At 33.5% G+C, this 21583-nt stretch overlaps 6 protein-coding genes across 7 annotated transcripts in view; 3 read left to right on the top strand and 3 right to left on the bottom strand.

Moving 5' to 3' along the window:
* Positions 1-13951, top strand: part of LOC149489688 (THAP domain-containing protein 1-like) — a 147140-nt gene extending 133189 nt beyond the window's left edge. Inside the window, exons 1-2 of one of the 2 annotated variants that reach the window (XR_016318320.1) lie at positions 13137-13480; positions 13749-13951. The gene's annotated coding sequence lies outside the window, so the exon portion shown is untranslated. Of the gene's footprint in view, positions 1-13136; positions 13481-13748 lie in introns of those variants that run through there. The other variant, XR_016318321.1, reaches the window with a different exon arrangement.
* LOC149489691 (histone-lysine N-methyltransferase SETMAR) lies at positions 1625-2959 on the top strand. The gene has a single exon (XM_089714971.1). It carries the CDS (start codon positions 1707-1709, stop codon positions 2526-2528), a length of 822 nt encoding a protein of 273 aa, XP_089571097.1. The 5' UTR covers positions 1625-1706; the 3' UTR covers positions 2529-2959.
* LOC149489690 (uncharacterized) lies at positions 4899-9502 on the bottom strand. The gene is made up of 3 exons (XM_089715069.1): positions 7982-9502; positions 5561-6307; positions 4899-4906 (listed from the first exon to the last, which is right to left on the bottom strand). Exons 1-3 carry the CDS (start codon positions 9285-9287, stop codon positions 4899-4901), a joined length of 2061 nt encoding a protein of 686 aa, XP_089571195.1. The 5' UTR covers positions 9288-9502.
* On the bottom strand, positions 11091-12653 carry LOC149489689 (uncharacterized). The gene is made up of 2 exons (XM_089714500.1): positions 12363-12653; positions 11091-11799 (listed from the first exon to the last, which is right to left on the bottom strand). Exons 1-2 carry the CDS (start codon positions 12440-12442, stop codon positions 11535-11537), a joined length of 345 nt encoding a protein of 114 aa, XP_089570626.1. The 5' UTR covers positions 12443-12653; the 3' UTR covers positions 11091-11534.
* An 874-nt stretch (positions 13952-14825) lies between the features above and the next one.
* LOC149489687 (uncharacterized) lies at positions 14826-19200 on the top strand. The gene is made up of 3 exons (XM_089714378.1): positions 14826-15024; positions 15237-15638; positions 18104-19200. Exons 1-3 carry the CDS (start codon positions 14997-14999, stop codon positions 18805-18807), a joined length of 1134 nt encoding a protein of 377 aa, XP_089570504.1. The 5' UTR covers positions 14826-14996; the 3' UTR covers positions 18808-19200.
* On the bottom strand, positions 19195-20385 carry LOC149489686 (protein cereblon-like). The gene is made up of 4 exons (XM_089714379.1): positions 20055-20385; positions 19761-19963; positions 19502-19673; positions 19195-19326 (listed from the first exon to the last, which is right to left on the bottom strand). The coding sequence occupies exons 1-4, from the start codon at positions 20140-20142 to the stop codon at positions 19283-19285; spliced, it is 507 nt and encodes a 168-aa protein (XP_089570505.1). The 5' UTR covers positions 20143-20385; the 3' UTR covers positions 19195-19282.
* Positions 20386-21583: the final 1198 nt, after the last annotated feature.

The raw sequence follows: 21583 nt of genomic DNA, 5'->3' as shown, positions 1-21583 counted from the left end.
ATTTATGTCTCTTTACAAAAATACAAATTTCATAAATATGCACGGTAAAGTTAACAACTTAAGTTTATATAGCGGTTTACAAGATTCATACGAACCTACACCACATATTATCTTCAAGCAATTTTATAACTCAATTTTTTATTTATCGATATCTTGATTATCGAAGTGGCAAGCACTACCTTTTTAGAACAAAAAGTGACTACATGTGGATTTGAATGCCAAGCCGATAACAGGGTGTTGTCTCTTTCTATCGCATTAATTAGGGTATTGAATAAAAGAGAGCCACTATATAAGAAACGTTCAATTAATTGTTACTTCTCCAGGCTTGTTAATTGCTCCGAGACTCTCCACCAGCGTTCCCAACCGTACGATAATTATCGTACAAACACGATAATTTGGTGCCTACGTACGATGTACGATAGCATGTTATTATCGTACGCTGATTTTACGATAATTTCTATCAGGCAAAATTCGAGAATTTATATTATTTCACCCATACAAATATGAAATTTTGACGTGTTTCTTATCGAACTTTCATGGGAACAGTGAAATTTTGTCAGATTGAATTTTAAACTTGGCGCGTTTATTGAACATAAAGTGGAAATGGAATCGGTTCAGGTCTGTAGTCTGTACCACGCGTAAAACCAAAGAGTATAATGAATATTAAGGCACGTAAAACGTTTGGGTTTCAGTGTCCCGTTGATTTGACAGCGGTAGTTAAACAAAGAATAACTATAGAGAACTTGCATACTTATCAATATTACAATTTATATGATTTATTTATTTATAATTGACTTTATTCTAAAAAGTACGATAATTTCGAACCAAAAACGCCTAATGTACGATAATTTTACGCCCCTGGTACGATAATCAGCTCACTTCAGGTTGCTAACACTGCTCTCTACCGAGAGCTTTGAACGCAGAACCACAGAACAATCATCATCAAACTATAATTTACGATTAATAATACAAATCTCTATTGAGAATCTAAAATTATTAATTTTATTTAAAAATGAGTAGAGTATATAAATCAATACTATTGTCGAGCCAATTTAATAGGCAACATTTGACGTCTATCAATTTTATCTTCATAGGGTGGTAACCTGCTTAAAAACATCGATTAAAGTGAATTAATCGATACGGACTTGAAACATTTGTCAATCGAACTTGAAACACGTATGTCAATAATTTATGATGATTTTTATTCCCAAGTAATCAATGCATTCGATTCTAGATGTCAGATTTCGATTTTTAGAGTAACGTCTCTGGTATTTAAAAAGAAAAAAGGTTTATTGACACAAAATTGCAGCGACGTCAGTTCTTTAAATCAGAAATTGTTTATTATGTTTAGAATGGTTTATCAGTAAAATCAAATCCTAAAATTACTTGTATCGGTCATTATTATTATAAATATGTAATCGTAATTGAAAAAAGTTAAGCAAATGTGCAGTTCTAACAAAACGAAATATCATGTTATTCTATGTCGTCGTTACTAGGTTACGTTGTTGAATTTTGTTGAACTGTCAAATGTTGCCTATTAAAATGGCTCTACTATAATTATACTTATTGTTCTCAAAATAAATGAATTGTAATATTTATTGAAAGTTCTTTAATTGTTAAAGTGAGGAATATTTCACACACACATCAGTGACTGTGAAACACGTATTAAAATACTAAAGATTCTATATAGAATACGAAGTTTAAACATGATTGATAATTACAGTCATGTTGACCCTAAAATATTTTATATATCTGAAAGCATACCCGGACCACGAGAAGATGGTATAGAATATTCTAATTTAATAAATAATTATAATTCTCAAATCACACATAGCTGTGACTGTGTTGAAATATGTCCCCAAGAATGTGATTGTATACTTTTAAGTAAAATACATTACAGCACCATCCAAACATCAAAAAGTAGTAAAATTTATGAGAACAATGAAATTGAAAACCTGGAAAATAGCTACATACTAGAATGCAATGATACCTGCACTTGCACTGAAGAGTGTTCTAATCGAACTGTCCAAAAAGGTCCAATCAAAAATCTTACAATAAAGCTTTGTAGCAGTGAAGCAAAAGGATATGGCCTATTCACTAAATCCTATATTCCAAAAGGAACTTTTATTTGTGAATATGCTGGAGAAATTATAACTAAAAGTGAAGCTGATAAGAGACAATCTTCCAACACCTCAGGGCAGAAAATGAATTACATATTTTGCTTAAATGAAGTTGTAGAAAACCAAAAAATGCAAACATTTATAGACCCAAGTGAATTTGGTAATATAGGCCGATACATAAATCATAGTTGTTCACCAAATTCTGTGGTGTTGCCTGTGCGTGTTAACTGTCCGATCCCAAAATTGGCAATTTTTAGTTGTTGTGATATATCACCTGAAGAAGAAATCACTTTTCACTATGGCGTTGACAGTTTAACTTGTTCCACACAAAACACATTGAATGATAGAAAATTATGTTTATGCCAGAGCCCCCAATGCAGTGGTTTAATTCCTTTCAATACATATTGATAATGAAGTCATTATCCATATAGGTACATTTTATCAAAATTTGCAATGGCTGTTATTGGGATCAAATTAATTGTATTAAAATTTTAATCCATATATATCTATAATGGAGACTAGCTGCCTTTGTAAGAGATATATTTACATGCAGCAGTATGTACATCCAGTGAAGAACAGCTATTCCACACTGGAAGGTCATCACTATGGTTTGGACTGCAGTTGAACATGCTAACCAAAGAGTATAAGTAATGTATAATAGGGCATGCTAACATTAATGATTAAGCTAAGCAGAATAATTTTTTATGACATATATAATATTTTTATATAACATATTATGTACTATCAATATTTGGAATATAATATTATACTATTATATATATATTTTTTTCTTTTAATAATTAGTTATAGTTAATATTGTATTTGTTATGAAATTGCTTGTTTTTTTTTTTTTTTTTTTTTTTTTTTTTTATAATGGCAAGAAGATATGACTATTTGCCAGTGTCAAGTAAAAGGTAGGGAATCCATACACGGGAAAATAGGATAGGACCACGATAGGAAAGGCAAGGTGATCAGAAGAGTTAGGAAAAATCAATACAAATAACATTATAATATTACATATTTTTTACATAAACTAAATAGATTAAAATAATGGAAAATAATAAACCTTACAAATTGACGTTATTCTTAAATATAAAAATAGATATATTAATAAAATATTTTTTAGGATACATTAAAAGATATGACATACGAGTAGGAAGAGGAACATTTGAGGAAATTAATGAATTATAAAAGGAAGAATGATCGTATAAAGAGCAAGAGAAAAATATATGGTCTATATTTCCCTCACTCTCTCCACACTCGCAAACTTCAGTATTTAATACGCCAATTCTGGCTAGATGGCTAGGAATACACATATGTCCAATTCTCATGCGACTTATTGTAGATACAACTAATTTATTTGCTTCAACACCAACAAACCAAGGCTTTATTGGTATAGTCGGTTGAATTTTATAATAATTCCTTCCCTTACACTGCCCAGTATCTGCCCAGACCGTATTCCACGCTTCAAAGAGATATCGCTTCGGTAATGTCATAAGATCATGAGGGTAATTGATGTATGGATACATATCTCCACATTGCACCGCATCCTTTGCCAAACTGTCAGCCCTATCGTTTCCTTGGATTCCACAATGACTTGGGATCCAGGCAAAAGTCACCGAGTATCCCAGGTTAATGCATTCAGCTAACTTATTTCTGATTTCAAAAATAACAGGGTAAAATGGTTTATTATAGAAAGGATATTTATCTAAGCATTGCAGAGAACTCATTGAATCAGTAAAAATTACAGATTTATGTAGCTTCATTAATATTATATATTCTATTGCTTTTAGTAGGCCAAAGCATTCCCCAGTGAAGACTGAAGACTCCGGCGGTAACTTGATCTTTTGTGTAATCTTAAATTGAACGTGTAATATACCAACTCCAACACAACTATCAGTCGAGGTTTTAGATGCATCCGTAAAAATATGATGCCAATTGCGCCACTCCCTATCGACATTAAACCTAAAGTTTGCATTTGAATTCATATCATTCTTATTGATTCCTATATTGTACCGTATAATTGGTTTGATCAAAAGGCACTTGAAATTATATGCATACAGAGGTAAAACTGGGGACTGAAAAATACTAGATGACATTGAAATGAGTTTTCGGTTATTTTTCCAGAAAGAAGATGTACGTATCCGATCGTTTAAAATTTTCAACTTGTTTATTAATGGATGGTTGGTGAATTGTATTATACGAAATAAAAATCTATCAGATAAATATTGCCTTCTGATCTTCAGTGGGGGATCTCCACATTCAACCTGAAGGGCATTAATAGGGCTCGATTTCATTGCACCTAACACAATGCGCAGCGCTTTAGCTTGGATTTGATCTAATTTCTTAAGTGCCGTTACGTTACCGCTTTCTAACAAAAACGTTCCATAATCTAGAATACTGCGAATCAAAGCATTATACACCAATTTCATGCAAAAAGGGTGGGCACCCCACCAAACTCCGGAAAGACATCTCAACAAATTAAGTATACTTTCACATTTTGAGCATATGTACTCAACGTGAAAGGTACCAGACATTTTGCTATCTAAGACGACGCCTAAAAATTTTGTATGATTTTGGAGTGGGATCCGTTTCCCATCAAAACTAATATCAACCCTAGGAACTATTCGCGATCTCGTAAAAATCAGAGCGACGCTTTTGTCAACAGAAACATCCAATCCATTTTTATCTAGCCAGCCCTTAAGCTCGATGAGACCTTTATTTAAAAAATTACTAGCTGAATCTAAACTAGAATCTATAGTGTATAATACAAGATCATCAGCATACTGAAGGGTGTTAATTCTATTATTAAACGAATCAGCTAAATCATGTGTATAAATATTATATAATAGAGGACTTAAGACCGACCCTTGAGGAAGACCCTTACTTACTCATGGTACGCTGAAAATGGACTGATTCATCAATATTCAAAACAATATATCTCTCTTCTAATAAACATATGATTAAATTAATCAAAACGTCAGGAATTCCAAGTCTGAAAAGTTTCTGCTGTAGGATTGTGATAACCACATTGTCATATGCTGAGCGAATATCAACAAACGCAGCAACAACATGTTGATTATCCGAAAAAGCAATATTAATATCAGAAGTCAGTATGGAGATGTTATCAATGGCGCTTTTCGCCTTACGAAATCCGTATTGGCTATTTGATAAAAAATTATAGTGTTCTAAATACCACTCCAGTCGATTTTTGATTAAATGCTCTGAAATTTTGCAAAGGACAGATGATAAAGCCACTGGTCTATATGATGATACGTCACTTGAAGATTTGTTGGGCTTTAAAATAGGAATAATTTCTTGTAATTTCCAGGATCGCGGAATGTTCCCAGAACTCATAATTAAATTTATGAGGTCCAGATAATATTTTAGACCAATTTCTGACAGGTGAGATAAAAAGGAATATGGAATCCCGTCCATACCCGGCGCCGAATCTTTAACACATGAAAGAACTCCTTTAAGTTCCTTTAAAACAAACGGAGATACTATTAAAGAGCTATAATCGTGGTCTGTAGGGGAGATAATAGGTAATGATTTCCCAATGTACTCTGGCGCTGTAGATGGAGCTAAATTATCCATAAATTTGTAAGCTAATTCCTCAGAAATGACGGATGTTTGTTCCCTGAAAGCAGATCGGAAACGCCTGATGTTTTTCCACACTTCACTTGAACATGTATCTGGTGATAATGACGAACAAAAAGATTTCCAACCTTCTTGTTTTTTCTTTTTGAGAAGTGATCGGGTAAAGTTAATATTTTGAGAGAGGTTTTCAAAATTAACATCAGACATGTCATTTTCATATATTCTTTCCATACGCTTCCTTTCTTTAACTGCATCACTACATTCTTTATCCCACCACGGTGGGGTAGGAACTTTAAAACTTTTAGCAGATTTATGCCGGAAAGTTTCATCAGCAGCTTCAATCAATATTTTCGCTAAATATTCAGAACAAATCTCTTCATTACCTGCCTGACTTTCAGGTAGATCTTTAATACGTAAATCAACCTTTTCTTTAAATTTATCCCAATTAGCATTGTTCAATAGATACTTCAACCGTGGCTTTCTTGTTGTGTTATTAGTATTTCCTATGGGAACTGACATTAATAGCGGGAAGTGATCACTGCCGAATGAAGATGACAAGGGACGCCATGATATGGATGATGCTAAACCTGGCGAACAAAGAGAAAGATCTACCGCACTCAGATTTTCATTCGCTCGCGTACGACGCGTTGGTTCACCTGTGTTAAGTATACATAAATTATGCATGTCCATAATATCTAAAAGTTGCTCACCACTACTAGTAGTAATACTACTTCCCCAATATTGGTGATGGGAATTGAAATCACCAAGCAACAATAAAGGTGTAGAAATTGATCTTATTAAATTTTGTAAATAATTAAACGTTGATGCTGAATTATACGATATATATATTGAAATGATTGAAATATTATTTTTTAAGCTAATGCCAACACTATTTACATATTTATTATTGTGCGCTGGTAATATTAGACGTTTAAATTGAATTGACTTTTTAATAAGTATGGCAGCACCGCCATACCCATCAACTCTGTCATCTCGAATACAAACATAGCGGAATGCGAAAAAAGAGATTTGGTTTTAGCCAAGTCTCATTTAGAGCGATTAAAAAAGGATTATGCTTATTTATTATGTGAATTAGGTCTGACTTTTTAGGTATTACGCTTCTGCAGTTCCACTGTATTATTTTGGAATCCATGATTACTATTTATACTATCAATTAATTTATATAAAGTGGCAACGTTGGACGGTTTTAAGGTGTTATTCTTTAATAATGTGTTGATAAGGGAAGTAATTATGTCCATTATCTGGGAAGTTTCAGGGGTTGGCTTTAGTTAACTGCCGCACGAATTTGTTGGAAATATTTATATTTTTAGTTAGCTAGGTAATGTAAGATTGTAATTCCAAAATATTATCGTTAGGAAACTTGTAGTTTTTTAGTTATTAATTTTTAAAGTTAATAATTTTTTGTGCGAAAAAAGTGCATTTATCTGTTTTGTTGTGCAAAAAAGCGGACCAAGACGTTCCATTTCACTGTACTGTGACTTTACGCTGCGGCCGAGTGCCAAAAGCGATTTTAGGGCGATTCCTACTCAAACAAAAAAAAATCTACGTAGGTAGGTTAAAAAACTATTAAACTTTTATTTTTAATATCCAAATAGGTAGCGAGGAGCGAAGCGACGAGCGTGTTAGGTTTACTCTTGAACTGCCGCACGAGCCGAGCGAGCGAAGCGAGCGTGCCGCGGCAGCGGCCGGCGAGTGCCAGAAGCGACTAAAGGGCGATTCCCACTCAAACAAAAAAGACGTGTGGCACTCGGGGACTGCCGCGGCAAAGCTATTGCATAGCATGCCTTCAAGCCGCACCTCCGTGCCCGTCGGAGTGGGGAGCGTGAGGTTTTTCGTTACGCAATTTCTGGATTCGGTCCCCGCGCTCAAGGCCCGCGATAGAAGCTATGCAATAGCTTTAAAAAAATCTACGTATGTTAAAAAACTATTAAACTTTTAGCATTCAAATAGGTAGCGAGGAGCGAAGCGACGAGCGTATTAGGTTAACATTTGAACTGCCAGAAGCGACTTTAGGGCGATTCCCACTCAAATAAAAAAAACTACGTAGGTTTTCACAACTTGTTTGTATTTTATTTATGTATCGTAAAATTTTTGTTACACCAATTCCATACATTTTGAGGTTAGAATAGGAAAATTGATTTTTCTCCAAAACTATTGGTTTCCTAACTTTCCCCTTTTGGTGGGAGGGTCCCCCCCTCCTCCCCCCCATCCCCCACCCACAAAAAACCTATAATACGTGCGGCAGTTCTCTAAAGAAACCCCAGTTTCAGTATCATTAGGGGCAACTTGATAACCACATCCATTTTCAGGCGTAGGTATCTGAGCTTCCCTAATAATTGTATTGTGAGCTATTTTGTCAAAACCCTTGTTCATCTTCGGAGGCGATTTTGGTTTCAAAAAATAAGTTTTTTTGTAAGAAGAATTTGTAGTGTTTACATTTAATCTGTTTGGGGATGAATAAGCCGGTGAAGATATTAATACATCCCCATACGACTTTGATATTTGTGGGTAAAGTTTACTTGCCTCACCATATGAAATGTTTTTTTGAGCCATGCTAATTTTAATGTCTTTTTGGCGTTTAAACTCTGGACAGATTTTGTTGATTGCATAATGAAACCCTGAACACAATAAACATGATGCACAATCTTCTTCTACTGTACAAGTGTCACCGGAATGGTCTTGGCCACACTTGTAACACCTGGGTTTAGATCGGCATATATTTTTAGTATGACCATACCGACAGCATTGATAGCATTGGATGGTAGGGAAAATATATAGGTTAACTGGTAGGGAGTTATAACACACATACACACGTTCGGGTAAAACTTGGCCATCAAATGTTAAAACAACTGATTGTGTTGGCTTCCAAGATACAGTACTGTTAACATTTACTTTGTAATTTATTCTCCTGACTTTAATAATTTTACCGCAGCCTACTGGGGTGGACACATTTTCTTTTATTTCTTCAGGTGACCATTCAGTTGGTATTCCCTTAACAATACCAATTCTAGTGATATTAAACAATGGAATTTTTGCATTAAGGTTGTATGAGCTTAAATTTTTATTTTTGATAAAATCATTTGCATCCTGTGCTGTAGTAAATGCAACTATGCAACGGTTTCTGCCTATTTTTTTTATACTTCCAGACACAATATTCTTAATATTATTGTTTTTTAAAAACCTTCCGAAAGTTATGGGGTGCAATGTGGAGCCATCCCCGGGTGATGATTCAGTTCGCTGAACATGAACAATGTAAGGATAAGAATCTGTACCTACATATTCACATCGACTATCTTGCATGGAACTAGTATCAAGTATTTTAGGTTGAATATTAGATTCATTTTGCCTATTATCAACATAAGTATTATCTGTTAACATTAGCTCATTTAATTCATTATTTTCTTTCCTTCTAAGACGCCTTTTTTTTGGAGTACTCTCCAGAACTAAATTTTTATCTAGACATGTATTTGAAATTGTAACATAACTGGCTACCTCAGGACCGGGGGTACCCAGCCCTGGGGGATTAGGATCCGGCGGATCGTTCATCTACCGAATCTTACCCTATGAATTTTTGGTTTTTACATACTATACATAAAATATAAAAAAAACTTACCTATACGAACACTACTATACAAAATTTATTAAATATATACAATTCTACAATTATAAACTATATATACAAAACCAAACTCCACTGATCATATATTAAATTAATAATTTTAAGCTCAATAATTAAAATTACACCCGCTTCGTTCGAAGGTTCCCGCGCTTTTTCAAAATTGCTTGTTATTGTGAATGTTTATACAGAGATTTTAAATATGTCACAGAGAAACTTCCATATAATGGCAGCCACACACGATACAGTATACTTGCGCAAGCTTGTACTTGTACAAATTCACGTATTTCGGAGCCGACTAAGGCTGGTTGCAGAGCTTGACCGACCATCAGTGCGTACGTCAGTCGCGCTTGTCATATGTATGGAAATTCATAAAACCCTTCATAGCTAGACCGACCATAACGCACGCGTATTGTCATGCGCATTAGTGTCATAGTCATACAATTGTTGATGCGTATCGTCAGGACCGACGGTACGCACTGACGGTCGGTCAAGCTCTGCAACCAGCCTTAGAGCTCAGACCAATAAAAAAGTACTTTTTTATTGGTCTGAGCCTTAGAGTATATATTACAATAGTATAGAGCGCGTGTATTGCACAAATTGCTTTGTGCACATCGTAAACCCCTTCCAGACGACACAATTTAATCAGCCGATTTGATTGCCGATTGAATCGGGCCCAATTTGATCGTCTATCCACACGTACACAATTAAATCGCCAATTTTAGTTCTGCTCCGTTGCCGTTACTGACTGGACTTTTATTTTGCAACAGCCAAAATCAGCCACAATTTTTGTTTTTTACTAACTACAAATTTAGAAGAAAGAAAAAGAAAAAGGATATGGAGCAAAGAATGGTTGTTTAAAAGAAATCGCCTAATATAAATATTGTTAGAGAACTGGACAGTGTCGATTTCACAAATTTTATGCGGAATGAAACTTTTAATGAATTATTATCTCTAGTAAGCCCATACATTACTAAACAAGACACTGTTAAGAGAGAAGCCGTTAGTCCTGAGAAGACATTAATAGTAACGCTTAAATATCTAGCATCAGGAATAGATTAACAAGTAAAAATTGGCCAATTAGCGTCCACACCACCCAATTTGATGGGGCAATCCCAAGGCAATCGCAAATCGGCCGATCCCGACCACCCAATGACCTTGAATTTCATATTTCCGTCTAGACGACCCAATTTGATTGCCAATCTAGTCAAATTGGACGAAAAATTGTGTCGTCTGGAAGGGGTTGTAGGCAGATGAGCTATAGATACTATATAGATGTGTGTGTGACAAATAGGGATGGGTAGATATCAATTGCGTGTTGAGCTATCGATAAGTTATGTAAATAAATATGTATCATAAGTAAATGTTATGTTCAATGTGTTATTAAAGGAGAAATGTATGAATAAAAAAGTATAAATATTAAATATGTAATTTTAAATTTGTTTGCCAAGTGAATAAAGTGTGTTTATTCCAATTATTGAATATTTATTGTATATGTAATAAAAATAAGTTTAATTGGAATATCAGAAAAACGTGTGAACTTCTTAAAGTTAATAAAATAAAAGATCAGGTTTAGTGCTATTTTTTAATAATAAATCAAATAATAATTATAATATTTAAAAAATGTTAAAGAAAAATAAGAAATAATTATATACTTAATTATAGTATTTCTCATTTTTATTGACCGCTAAAAAGCGTAAGCTTGTTATAAAGCTGTCTTTTAGTTTTGTTAACATTTGACTTTCGAACTAAATATTTGACGCGTACCTACCTATATCAATGTATTTTTGTATCACGGCTCTAAGCAAATGTAGTAAATGATTGCTGCAAGGTTCTTGTTCAAATAAATGAGCGTGAAGAACATTAAATATATCTTTTCCAATTAACAACTTCAGCGTTTTACTAACCATGCTTCGAGGATCACGATCTGCTGCATTTTTCGATTCTATATTACTTTTTATTATTTTTTCAGGGGCATTAGGTACATAAATAAATCACGTCCTCTGATGAATAAGTAAGACCTCCTCTATCTTTAAATAAGATGAATGAATTATTTTGAGGTGGTGCGTTTGCTACTAAAGCTAATACACAGTCCAAGCACTCTATTTTATATAGTAAATATTTTGTAACATATCCAGCAATATAGGATGTGCCGTGCTGCGAAATAAAAGAATGATCTACGCTGTTGGTATATTTAGATCGCCCTCGAAATTGCTTATAAATAGTTCGTCAACCATTACAGCATCTTCCTCTTGGGATGCTGACCTGTGCCCTTTAGTAGTTAGGTTTCTGTGATTAACGGATGAAGAACAAGTAAGCAGAGTTATTTGTTCCAGGGACGCACAGTTTCCAGTAAAGTGTTCTTTAAGTTCCATGTGCTCAAAATTTGCTTGTTTTAAAGCAATAATCCACTTATTCATCAAGTTTAGATTTTTGGGGAATCTGAAAAATAAGAAAATAGTCTAATAACATGTATAATTTTAATATTTTAACTTTTTTTTTGGGAAAGATTCAGTATTTTGGGTAGGTTTATCCTCAAAATATTTTATTCTATATTTGTAGATAAGAACCTTTATTTTTCTTACAAAATGTTGTCTCTCACTATCATAATTTTTTTGTTTAATTTTATCTATTCTACTATCAAAATCTTCAAAATCAATTTAGCGGTTCAAAAAATATATCGTAATATTACATACTTTACATTTACACTATAATACATTCCCATTCATAATATTAGAAAGTGTATCATACAAAACACACCACAAATTTATTTATAATACATTTTTAAAAGAGTTTTAATTTTAAAGTTAAATAAATAATTTGTTAAAATATAGTTCTTCTAGTAAATTTTATATCGAGTACACCGTTGGTCAGGTCACATCACTAGGATCACGTGGCAGCAGTGAGGCGCGCGAGCGAGCCCGCGCGTGTCCGCCTCCCACCTCCCCTTCACCCCCGCGATGCTAGATTTATTTTCATAAAAATAAGTATAACAATCGACTTACCGATGCAATGTGATACTGGATTTCAATTTTGTGTATTTTCTAGTATCATTTTTGCAAGATAGAACTGCACATTTCACCATGTTTATTCGTAAATATGAAAAAAATTCCAGAGCAACGCACTTCGTCAGCACTCAACCACGACTGCGAGCGCTCGCGGCGGGAACGTCGTATTGTTCCCACCTGTGCCTACTGTTCCCACTTGGTTGTTCGCACTCTATAGATAGTATCTATACTCTAAGGGAGCCGACCACAAACTGCTCAAGCATGCTTGCACAAATATCATTTCACAGATATTCGTACAAGCATGCGTATCTGCTCCATTTAAAACAATATTATCATTTTTTGAAAGTGAGCTTCGTTGTGTTCTTGTTGTGTTGTTTTGTGCTTTGGATGATGCAGTGCCATTAGTTGGCTTTATTTTAGCTATGAAGAAACTGAAAACTTACAAGAGAAACAATATGGACTAAAGACTGGCTAAGAAAAAGAAAGCATTATTCGCACATCAATTTGTTGAATGAATTGAAATTTGCACCCGTGTAGGTGGCTAAAACAGTACTGAAACTTGCACGCGCTCCCACACACGTTCATGTCAACTTGTGCAAACGCAAATTTGCACAAGTTGAGAATTGAAACTTAAAACTTTTTAAAGAACTTGTGCAAGTGAACAACTTGCGCAAATCTTCTAACACACGATACAGTATACTTGCGCAAGTCCGGACTTGTATGTGTGGCTGCCATAAGGCAATACCTCACCAATACCTAAGCGAGCTCGGAGCAATTATCAAGCCTGGAGAAGTAACAATTAATTGAACAATAAAGCACTAGTTTGGCCCTTTTGGCTTATGGCAAAATGTCATGCGAAAAAAGAGGACAGATATATGTCAGTTCGACAGTTTGAAATGACATGTAGCCATTTCAATTTGTTTTAGTGACCAGTCTGGTCACTAACGCATGGTGATTTTAATTATTGTTTTTGAAGTGAAAAACGTGTTTTCTTGTTTCTTATGTTATTTTCTGAAAAGATAATTTACTAAAGATTACATGGCTTGTGTTGTTCACGGCTGTAAAAGCCGTAGTACTGGGAAATCGGATGAAGATTGGAATTTGTCTTTTCACAGGTTAGTGTTTTGATCAATTTTTTTTTTAATTGTATTATAAATAAGTTAATTTACATTATTTTCATAATCATCTATGTTTTATCTAACCGTAATCATTGAAATGAAATCATAATCAGCTTAGTTTTTAGAAAAAATGCAAAATATAACTTCCATAGTGTTGTGCAATTATCGATACTTGAGTAGGTACGAAGTACTTCATTGATAATGACTGCTTTAGGTTAGGAGAAAAAAAAAGGTATTTAAGTATGGATTTTATTGTTATTTGCAGGTTTCTGGCTTGAGAAAAATTAAAAGATGTTTGGGTTAAAACTATAGCACAGGGAAAATTGGAAGCCTTCAAAACATTCTCGGCCTTGTTCAAATCATTTCTAATCAGACGGGAAGAAAAGTAAAGTGCTTTGCAGAGATGCTGTGCCACAAGTTTAAGGTGGCATCTATTTTAAATAATAAATATTGTTATTTGTTAATTAAGTATCGAAATAAAATGTTGTAAAATTTTTTTTTAAATTTTATTTGTTTTATTTGAAGCAATTTATTTTAAACTTTTACCAATTTTTTCCTGTGGGAATGAGTTATTTTCCCGCGGTAAATTATAGCCTATATGTTATTCTGATGTTTAAGCTATAATATGTATAATTGTAAAGTTCTATAAAAACTCATTCAGTAGTTTTTTCGTGAAAGAATATCAAATGTCCATTCTTATATATTTTTGCTTTTATAATATTAGTAGGATACGATTAATGATTTGTAAAAAGATCAACCAGGTGGAAGTCAGATTCTCGCACGAATGGTTCCGTATAATTCTATGAATGAATCTATGAAAACAGGAAAAAAAACGTACCTTTTTACGAAACCATAAAAAACAACCTAAACCGAAATACCTAATAATATTTTTTTATAAATACCACTACCATACAATGCAAGGCAGTCAATACGCATCGTAAATGAATAATTCCATATTGAACGAATCTTAAAATTTGGAATTACTTAGCCATAATTCAAAATTAAAAGAATCTTAAATTATCTTCAAGCAATTTTATAACTTAATTTTTTTATTTATCGATATTTTAGTATTCGATAAAGTGGCAAGCACTACCTTTTTAGAACAAAAAGTGGCTACATGTGCTTTTGAATGCCAAGCAGATAACAGTGTGTTGTCTCTTTCTATCGCATTAATTAGGGTATTGAATAAAAGAGAGCCACTATATAAGAAACGTTCAATTAATTGTTACTTCTCCAGGCTTGTTAATTGCTCCGAGTAAGCGAGATATTATCTGTGACGTTTTTATAATTATCTGTGACCAAAGATGCTTTATAATCTGTGAGTTCAAAATATTTTGTTCGGATTACCGGATTACCTACTCATTTTGACTCATTTCACACGGCGCGGAATGCCTCCATCTTATCTTTTTTGATGTGAATAAATATAAAACATTATCATAGTCAACATACTACTAATAATAATAAAAGTAAACCTTCTCTTTAACGTGGATTTGTAATAAATACTGGATAAAAGATGACGGACACCGTGAATATGTCATTAGGTAAGTAACCAATTCAGTTATTAATTGAATACCTATTTATCTATAATTTTAGTATGAATCTGTACTTTAGGCGCAAAAAAATCTTTGATTTTGTGGTTATTTTCATGTCACATTTTATAATGCTATAAATAAATACCAAGAACTGTTTTTTAGACAACGATGTTTATTTCATCTCAAGGTTAGGAAATCTAATCGGAATGCTTTTTTTATAGATGAGATTATAAAACAGAATAAACAAAAGCAAGCAAACAGAGGAGGTGGAACAGTCCGTGGTCGTGGCGGCGGACGAGGTGGGCGCCGGGGACGGGGAGGACGTGGTGGAGGCGCGCGGCGAGGTCGCTCTCAATCACGGCCTGGAACACCTAACAGTCAACAACGTTCCAGGTCGCGTTCTCGTTCTCGAGGACCCCGAGGTCAAGCACAGACGCGCGGGCGTTCACAATCTCGCAACAGATCAAGATCCCAACAACGTCGTCGATCCTTTTCACGAGGACGATCTGTTTCAAGATCTCGTTCACAAGTTCGAGGTCTTACTCCTAAAGGCAGAGCAGGTCTAGAAAATCATCAATCTGAAATGCCGCCATTGCTAAGACGAAACAACAGAATAAACAGAGGTAATTAAATAATATTTTATGTTGTTTATAATATATGGATTAGTAAAGATTATCTAATGTCTGATTAAAAGCTTTACATTACTATTGACTAGTATAGTCCTGTTAAGCATTTTTTTTATTTATTTAATATTATTTCCAATTGTTTGTTATTTCTTTAAATGGGATACTTTTCCATAAAACAGCTAAGTATTTGGTGGCACTCAGGTATATATCGCTCATTTGCTTCTATAACGTGACAAAGTCAAAATCTCAATTGTTGGGAAAACGCATTTGAAAGTTTAAAATTCCTGTAACTTTTTAATTATTATGTTTAGAATATTCAGCTCAATACAACATATTAAAATGTTCTCGTTTTTTTGAATCAAATTGTATTCAGAACAATAAGTCGGTTATTAAATTTATTATGATTATTTATTTCAGAAAGGGCCCTTCTTGTTGCGTTTTTCTTGTAAAAAGTGTGCAGTATTGCATTACAAACAGATATGTACCATTTTTCTTGAAAAAAAAATTGAATAAAAATCTAAAACTTTACAAGTTATGTCGTATTGTTACGTTTTATTGATAATCAGTAATCTAAATGTATTGGAAATTTTAATTAAAACATGTTACTGTAGTAATCTTTTTATTTTTGTATTTTGTTTTATAAAATGAAAGATATTTTTGCGAAATTATTGTGTAACTTTCTCTGAAATACAAGTAATATACATATTACATATTTAAAAAAATATACAATTTTAACCAGACATTATGTAATATTTTTTGTTTTACTTTTACTCACAACCGTTGGCAATTAATATTACGAAAATAATATTACGACCCGCCCCGAATTCGCACGGGTGCAATCCTGATACCATCAATTTTTCTGAAGACTTTTTCATGTGTTAAATACTTAGTAGGTAAATTATTTTGATAAATCTTCAATATTTCAGAATGCGTTTGCAATGCAGGCGGAAAATACGTATAATGTAATTATTTACGACATCACATTAGAAACGTCAAAAATAACAGTATTTATTCACCTATTTATGGATGCTATTATACAATATACATATAAACCTTCCTCTTGAATCACTTTATCTGTCAACAAAAACTGCATCAAAATTGCAAAACGGCAAGCATTCGGCCGGGGAAAACGACTTTGTTTTATATTTTGCTTATCTCAGTAATATTAGGAAACTAATCTTTATTGCGGGTCCCGGTCATACATAAATCAAATAAACATATTAGCAAAACAAATCACAGGTTCTTGTCTCGAGACAGCTTCTTGATCTTCTAAATTCCAGTAATCTTTCAGTATTTCACGGTGTTGTTCTTCGGAAAAAAAATTGACACTTGAAAATGCAGGTTTCCTTGCAGGATTCTCTTTTAGTTGACGGGGCGGCACAGTTTTTTTGTGATGCTTTCGATTCGTAGGACTGTCTTGCATTTTTTAACTGATTTGTAATATTTTTTTTTTCATTTTTCTTTATTCAGTGGTATTTTTTACTCATTTATGCTATAAAATAAATTGATTGTTTAATTCATTTGTATTTCGAGAATCGGTATGATCTTTTCGTTTTTCCAACTTAAGTGAATGTAAAATAAAATAATTAATATTTTCTCGTACAAGATTTACAAGCTTCCTAGACCGTGATTCCATCTGAAAAATAAATTAAGTAATCAGACAACATTTTTATCATTTATAATGCAACATTATAGCGTATTCGTTGTAAAAATGTATTATTTTTTATCAAGAATGTGTTAACTTGAGATAACCAACATAAATACCAAACATTTTGTACTTTTATTATCAACTGTAACGGAACATCTTAAATTAACCAACAAAAAACATTGTTTATTTCAGCAACAACGGGACAATCCTATGTAAACCGTAGCATGCGAATACTATTTTTACTACAATAATGACCCACATACAAATGTCCCGTTATAGCTGCAAATATACATCAGTAAAAAAACAAAAAGCTGTACTTACCTTTCAGCAAAACCGTGATACAATAGGCTGTTACGTTTTTACCGCAATCGGGCAGCAGTTTCCTTCTCAAGAGAGCAGCGACAACTGACTTAAACCGTTCTTGCATTAAATTCAAGAGCGAAAAGAGATTTCGCTAAACCGATAGTCGCCGACCTTTTCCCTCATAACTCGGTCATTTTTGGAGCAGAAATATCGCGTTTTAGCAGCAAGTAGAGCGCGATGCGCCGGATTCTACTGTATCATTATTCCATAACGATACATATGCTCGTTAACACGTTCTTGTCGCAAATGAGCGATATGTAAATGTTTATTTCAGTTTGAAAAATACCTAAATTGGAGTTTTCATATCTAGCATATTTATTTTGTACTAGCTGTGTCCCTGTGTAAATTAGCTATTTAGAACTTTTAACGCTATAGTACTTATAGTATGTAAGGAATATTTTTAATTTATGAATACACAATTAAGATAATATATTTTATTTTATTCTTCTAGGTGGATTTCAAATGAGACTAAGACGATCAAACTCCATGACACACCTGCAAGGAGGAGTTCATAGTAGACTTGGAGTTGCTGGTAAAAAAAATAATGCAAATGCTAGTTTTAAACCATTGGCAGTTGCAAAGAGAGGAATTGCAAAGCGAGGCCGTGGTTTCACTACTCGAAATAAGTATAGTAATGTCGGTCTTCGCTCTGATTTCATACTGCAAGAACAACGACAAAATGTTATCAGATCTCAGACTTTTACTCGTTCTAGAAATAATTCTTTAGGTTCTGCATCTCAACTCACAGTCAGTGTAGCTAATGATTTTGCCAAGAGGCGTAGAAATAGTTTTGGAAACGCCAATTATTTGAATAAGCAAAGTTTAGCACAGCTTAATAATGAATATGGAGGTTATCGCAAAAGAGGTGGACCTGGTAGCGTAAAATCAATAGGATCAAATAAATCAAACAGAAGCAATTCTAGCAAAAGATCTACACAGTCGAGAGGAAGGGGAAGGGGACGGGGAAACAACCGAGGTGTTGGTAGAAAATTTATCAATAAACAAATATTAAATCCTCGATTACAACAGGAAATTGCAGCTGTTCAGGGAAAAGTTTATGGTAGTAATGACGCAGAATCTCCGGCTGGTTTTAATTTTACTCCTACACCAGCCACTACTAAGCAGACAATGCACCAACGATTTGCTACAGCCTAGTCAATAAAACTAATAAATTTTCTGTGACAACAAGGCAATGCACTTTGTCTTGGCCCTTTTTTCTAACAATAGCTATAAGCTGTTTTTTTTTTCTGGTATAACTACCAATGTGATTTATCACAGCCGGTTTATTTAAAGGCAGATCTATGCCTTTTTGTAATTAAACCTGTATTTGAAACATCATTAGCATTTAACAGTATTATGTTGACATTAAAATTCTGTAAACATTGCTTTTGTTTTGGTAATAATATCAATATACATATATTACATTACCTATGTACAAGTACAATTTAAAGTTTCATGTTTTCTTAGGTTTAAGATGGTAAAATTTCTATTGTTTATAAATATTTTTGTTACTTATAATATAGTGTGAAAATAAAAGTTCTTTCAACTTATAAATATTTTTTTTTTATTTACATATTTTACAGGAAATTTTGGAAGGCTAAAACCCAGAGCTTGTGCCTTTGTTTTTTAATTACATTTTATACATCTTTGGCATCATGATGAGTGAGTCTGTAACTAAAAATAATTAGTATAAAGATTTGTTCACATTCATAATTTAAAGATTAGTTATTGAGAGTTGATTACATAGTCTTTACATAACTTCATTTTATATACTTATTCATTTTTTTATGGCATAAAATGCATTAGTAAGACTAGTAGACACATTATGATAATACTCATATTTACTTACAATTTTCTCCAAGTATACTACTTAAAATTAATCCATGAAAAGTATCTACTTCATCACTATCAATATTATTGGAGTCTGAATGTGAAAAAGTCCAGCCTAAGTGATGGCCACAATGTGGACAAACACAAATTCTCCAAGTATAACCAGGAAACCAAGAATCTGCTCCTTGACTCTAAAAATTAAATGTGGGCAATAAAACTTAAACCTTTAAGTATGTCCATTTACTGTATTCCTCAATTTAAATAGATAGACTACTAACTGCGCCAATATTTTTGCAGCTTGCTTTCTCCATTGTTATTATATCAAAATTGATACCAAATGGATTAACAAGTGTTTGAACTGTGATGTTTTGCTTTCCAAACATACTTTGCTTTTCCACTTTATGTGCTCCTGAGCTAAGCTTATTGAATAAATAATGAGAATCAGCCACATCGGTGCCACATTTTCGACATAGTAATAATTCTGAAATCATGAATTTTTATATTTATATTGTTTTTCTTTCTTCATATTGGCAATTTCATTCAATAAGAGCAGTATTCAATTAATGGATTACCTCTGCCATAAGTTTCTGTTCGAGAATATGTCTCAACTAGATAGTTGCAAGAACTATATAAAATTAAAGAAAACAAAATGAAAAACATTCCTATATTATAAAGTAAACACAAGAACTAGGATACTTAGCTATAGATCAAATAATATCAAAAATTAATCAAATGTGAATTAAAATGACAAAACCGTATTAAGGAAAAGAATAAATAGAAAATAATATTTTAGTAGTATGTTTAAAAAAACAAAAAATAATATATATTTCTAAGATTTAATCACGAACTTCCAACTTCATTATTTCATGTTCACAGATTCATGTTGTTTTCAAATTGACATTTGACATGAGACATCTCACCCCTCTGCGAGCCTCTGGCAGTGTTAAAGGGGTGACAGACGTACGAGTAAGTACGCGAACTTGTGGCTCGACGACCTTTTTCGCTCGTGTGTCACCCCAAGTACGCGTACTTAAAAACCGTCGAGTAAGTTCGTTGACGATCCAACATGTTTGAAATTTTACTCGTAGCCCGCCTTCGCTCGCACGTCTGTCACCGCCGCGAGCCGCGAGCCTAGCCTGTCTAGCTATAATAGGTGTTACTAAGTGCAAAAGTTCAATTAATTTCGTCTTCTTCTTTTAGTTTTCTGAAAATAATTTAATATAATTAATATGAATGCATATAATATAATTGAATATTGGCGAAGGTATCTTTGAATCACGCCAAGGAAGTTTCACTCCTGACGCGTGGGCTCGGCGCACACGCTCTTTTTTTGTAAAGTACCCTCAAAATATAATAGTAAAAACGAAAATATATCCTTCAATTTTTGAACATTTATTTTGTTAGAATGCTATTTACTTAAAAATAAGTGCTGGTTATTAAATTAAAAATGTCTATATTTAATTCCTGAATAACATAAAATTCCCTCTGTTGATGACATAGAGACATTCGATATCGGTGACACGCGAGAAGCTACTGACCAAGCTCTTGCGTGTGTCACCGACGTCGAGCCGAGTAAGTACGCGAACTTTAAAACCGCGGTTTTAAAGTTCCTACGTCTATCAGCCCTTTTACCATTTTACAGTCAACGAAATAGGTACCAAAAAAAAAATATTTTGCTATATTACTTAAACCCCTTCCAGACGACACAATTTAATCAGCCGATTTGATTGCCGATTGAATCGGTCCCAATTTGATCGTCTATCCACACGTACACAATTAAATCGCCAATTTTAGTTCTTCTCCGTTGCTGTTACTGACTGGACTTTTTTTTTGCAACATGCCTCTTAGTAAAAAACAAAAATTGGGGCTGATATTGGCTGTAACTACAAATTTAGAAGAAATAAAAATAAAAAGGATATGGAGCAAAGAATGGTTGCTTAAAAGAAATTGCCTAAGTCATATAAATATTGTTAGAGAACTGGACAGTGTCGGTTTCACAAATTTTATGCGGATGGACCATTTACTAGATTTCCGCCCGCGGCTTCGCCCGCGCTTTCAAAGGAAAACCCGCATAGTTCCCGTTCCCGTGGGATTTCCGGGA

Source organism: Colias philodice, chromosome 3 (assembly GCF_061535455.1).
Source record: "Colias philodice isolate Cphi_HAF_F1 chromosome 3, ilColPhil1 Martin Lab GWU primary, whole genome shotgun sequence".
Lineage (NCBI taxonomy): Eukaryota > Metazoa > Arthropoda > Insecta > Lepidoptera > Pieridae > Colias > Colias philodice.
The sequence above is the reverse complement of the archived record's forward strand: the minus strand, read 5'-3'. Positions and strand labels throughout refer to the sequence as shown.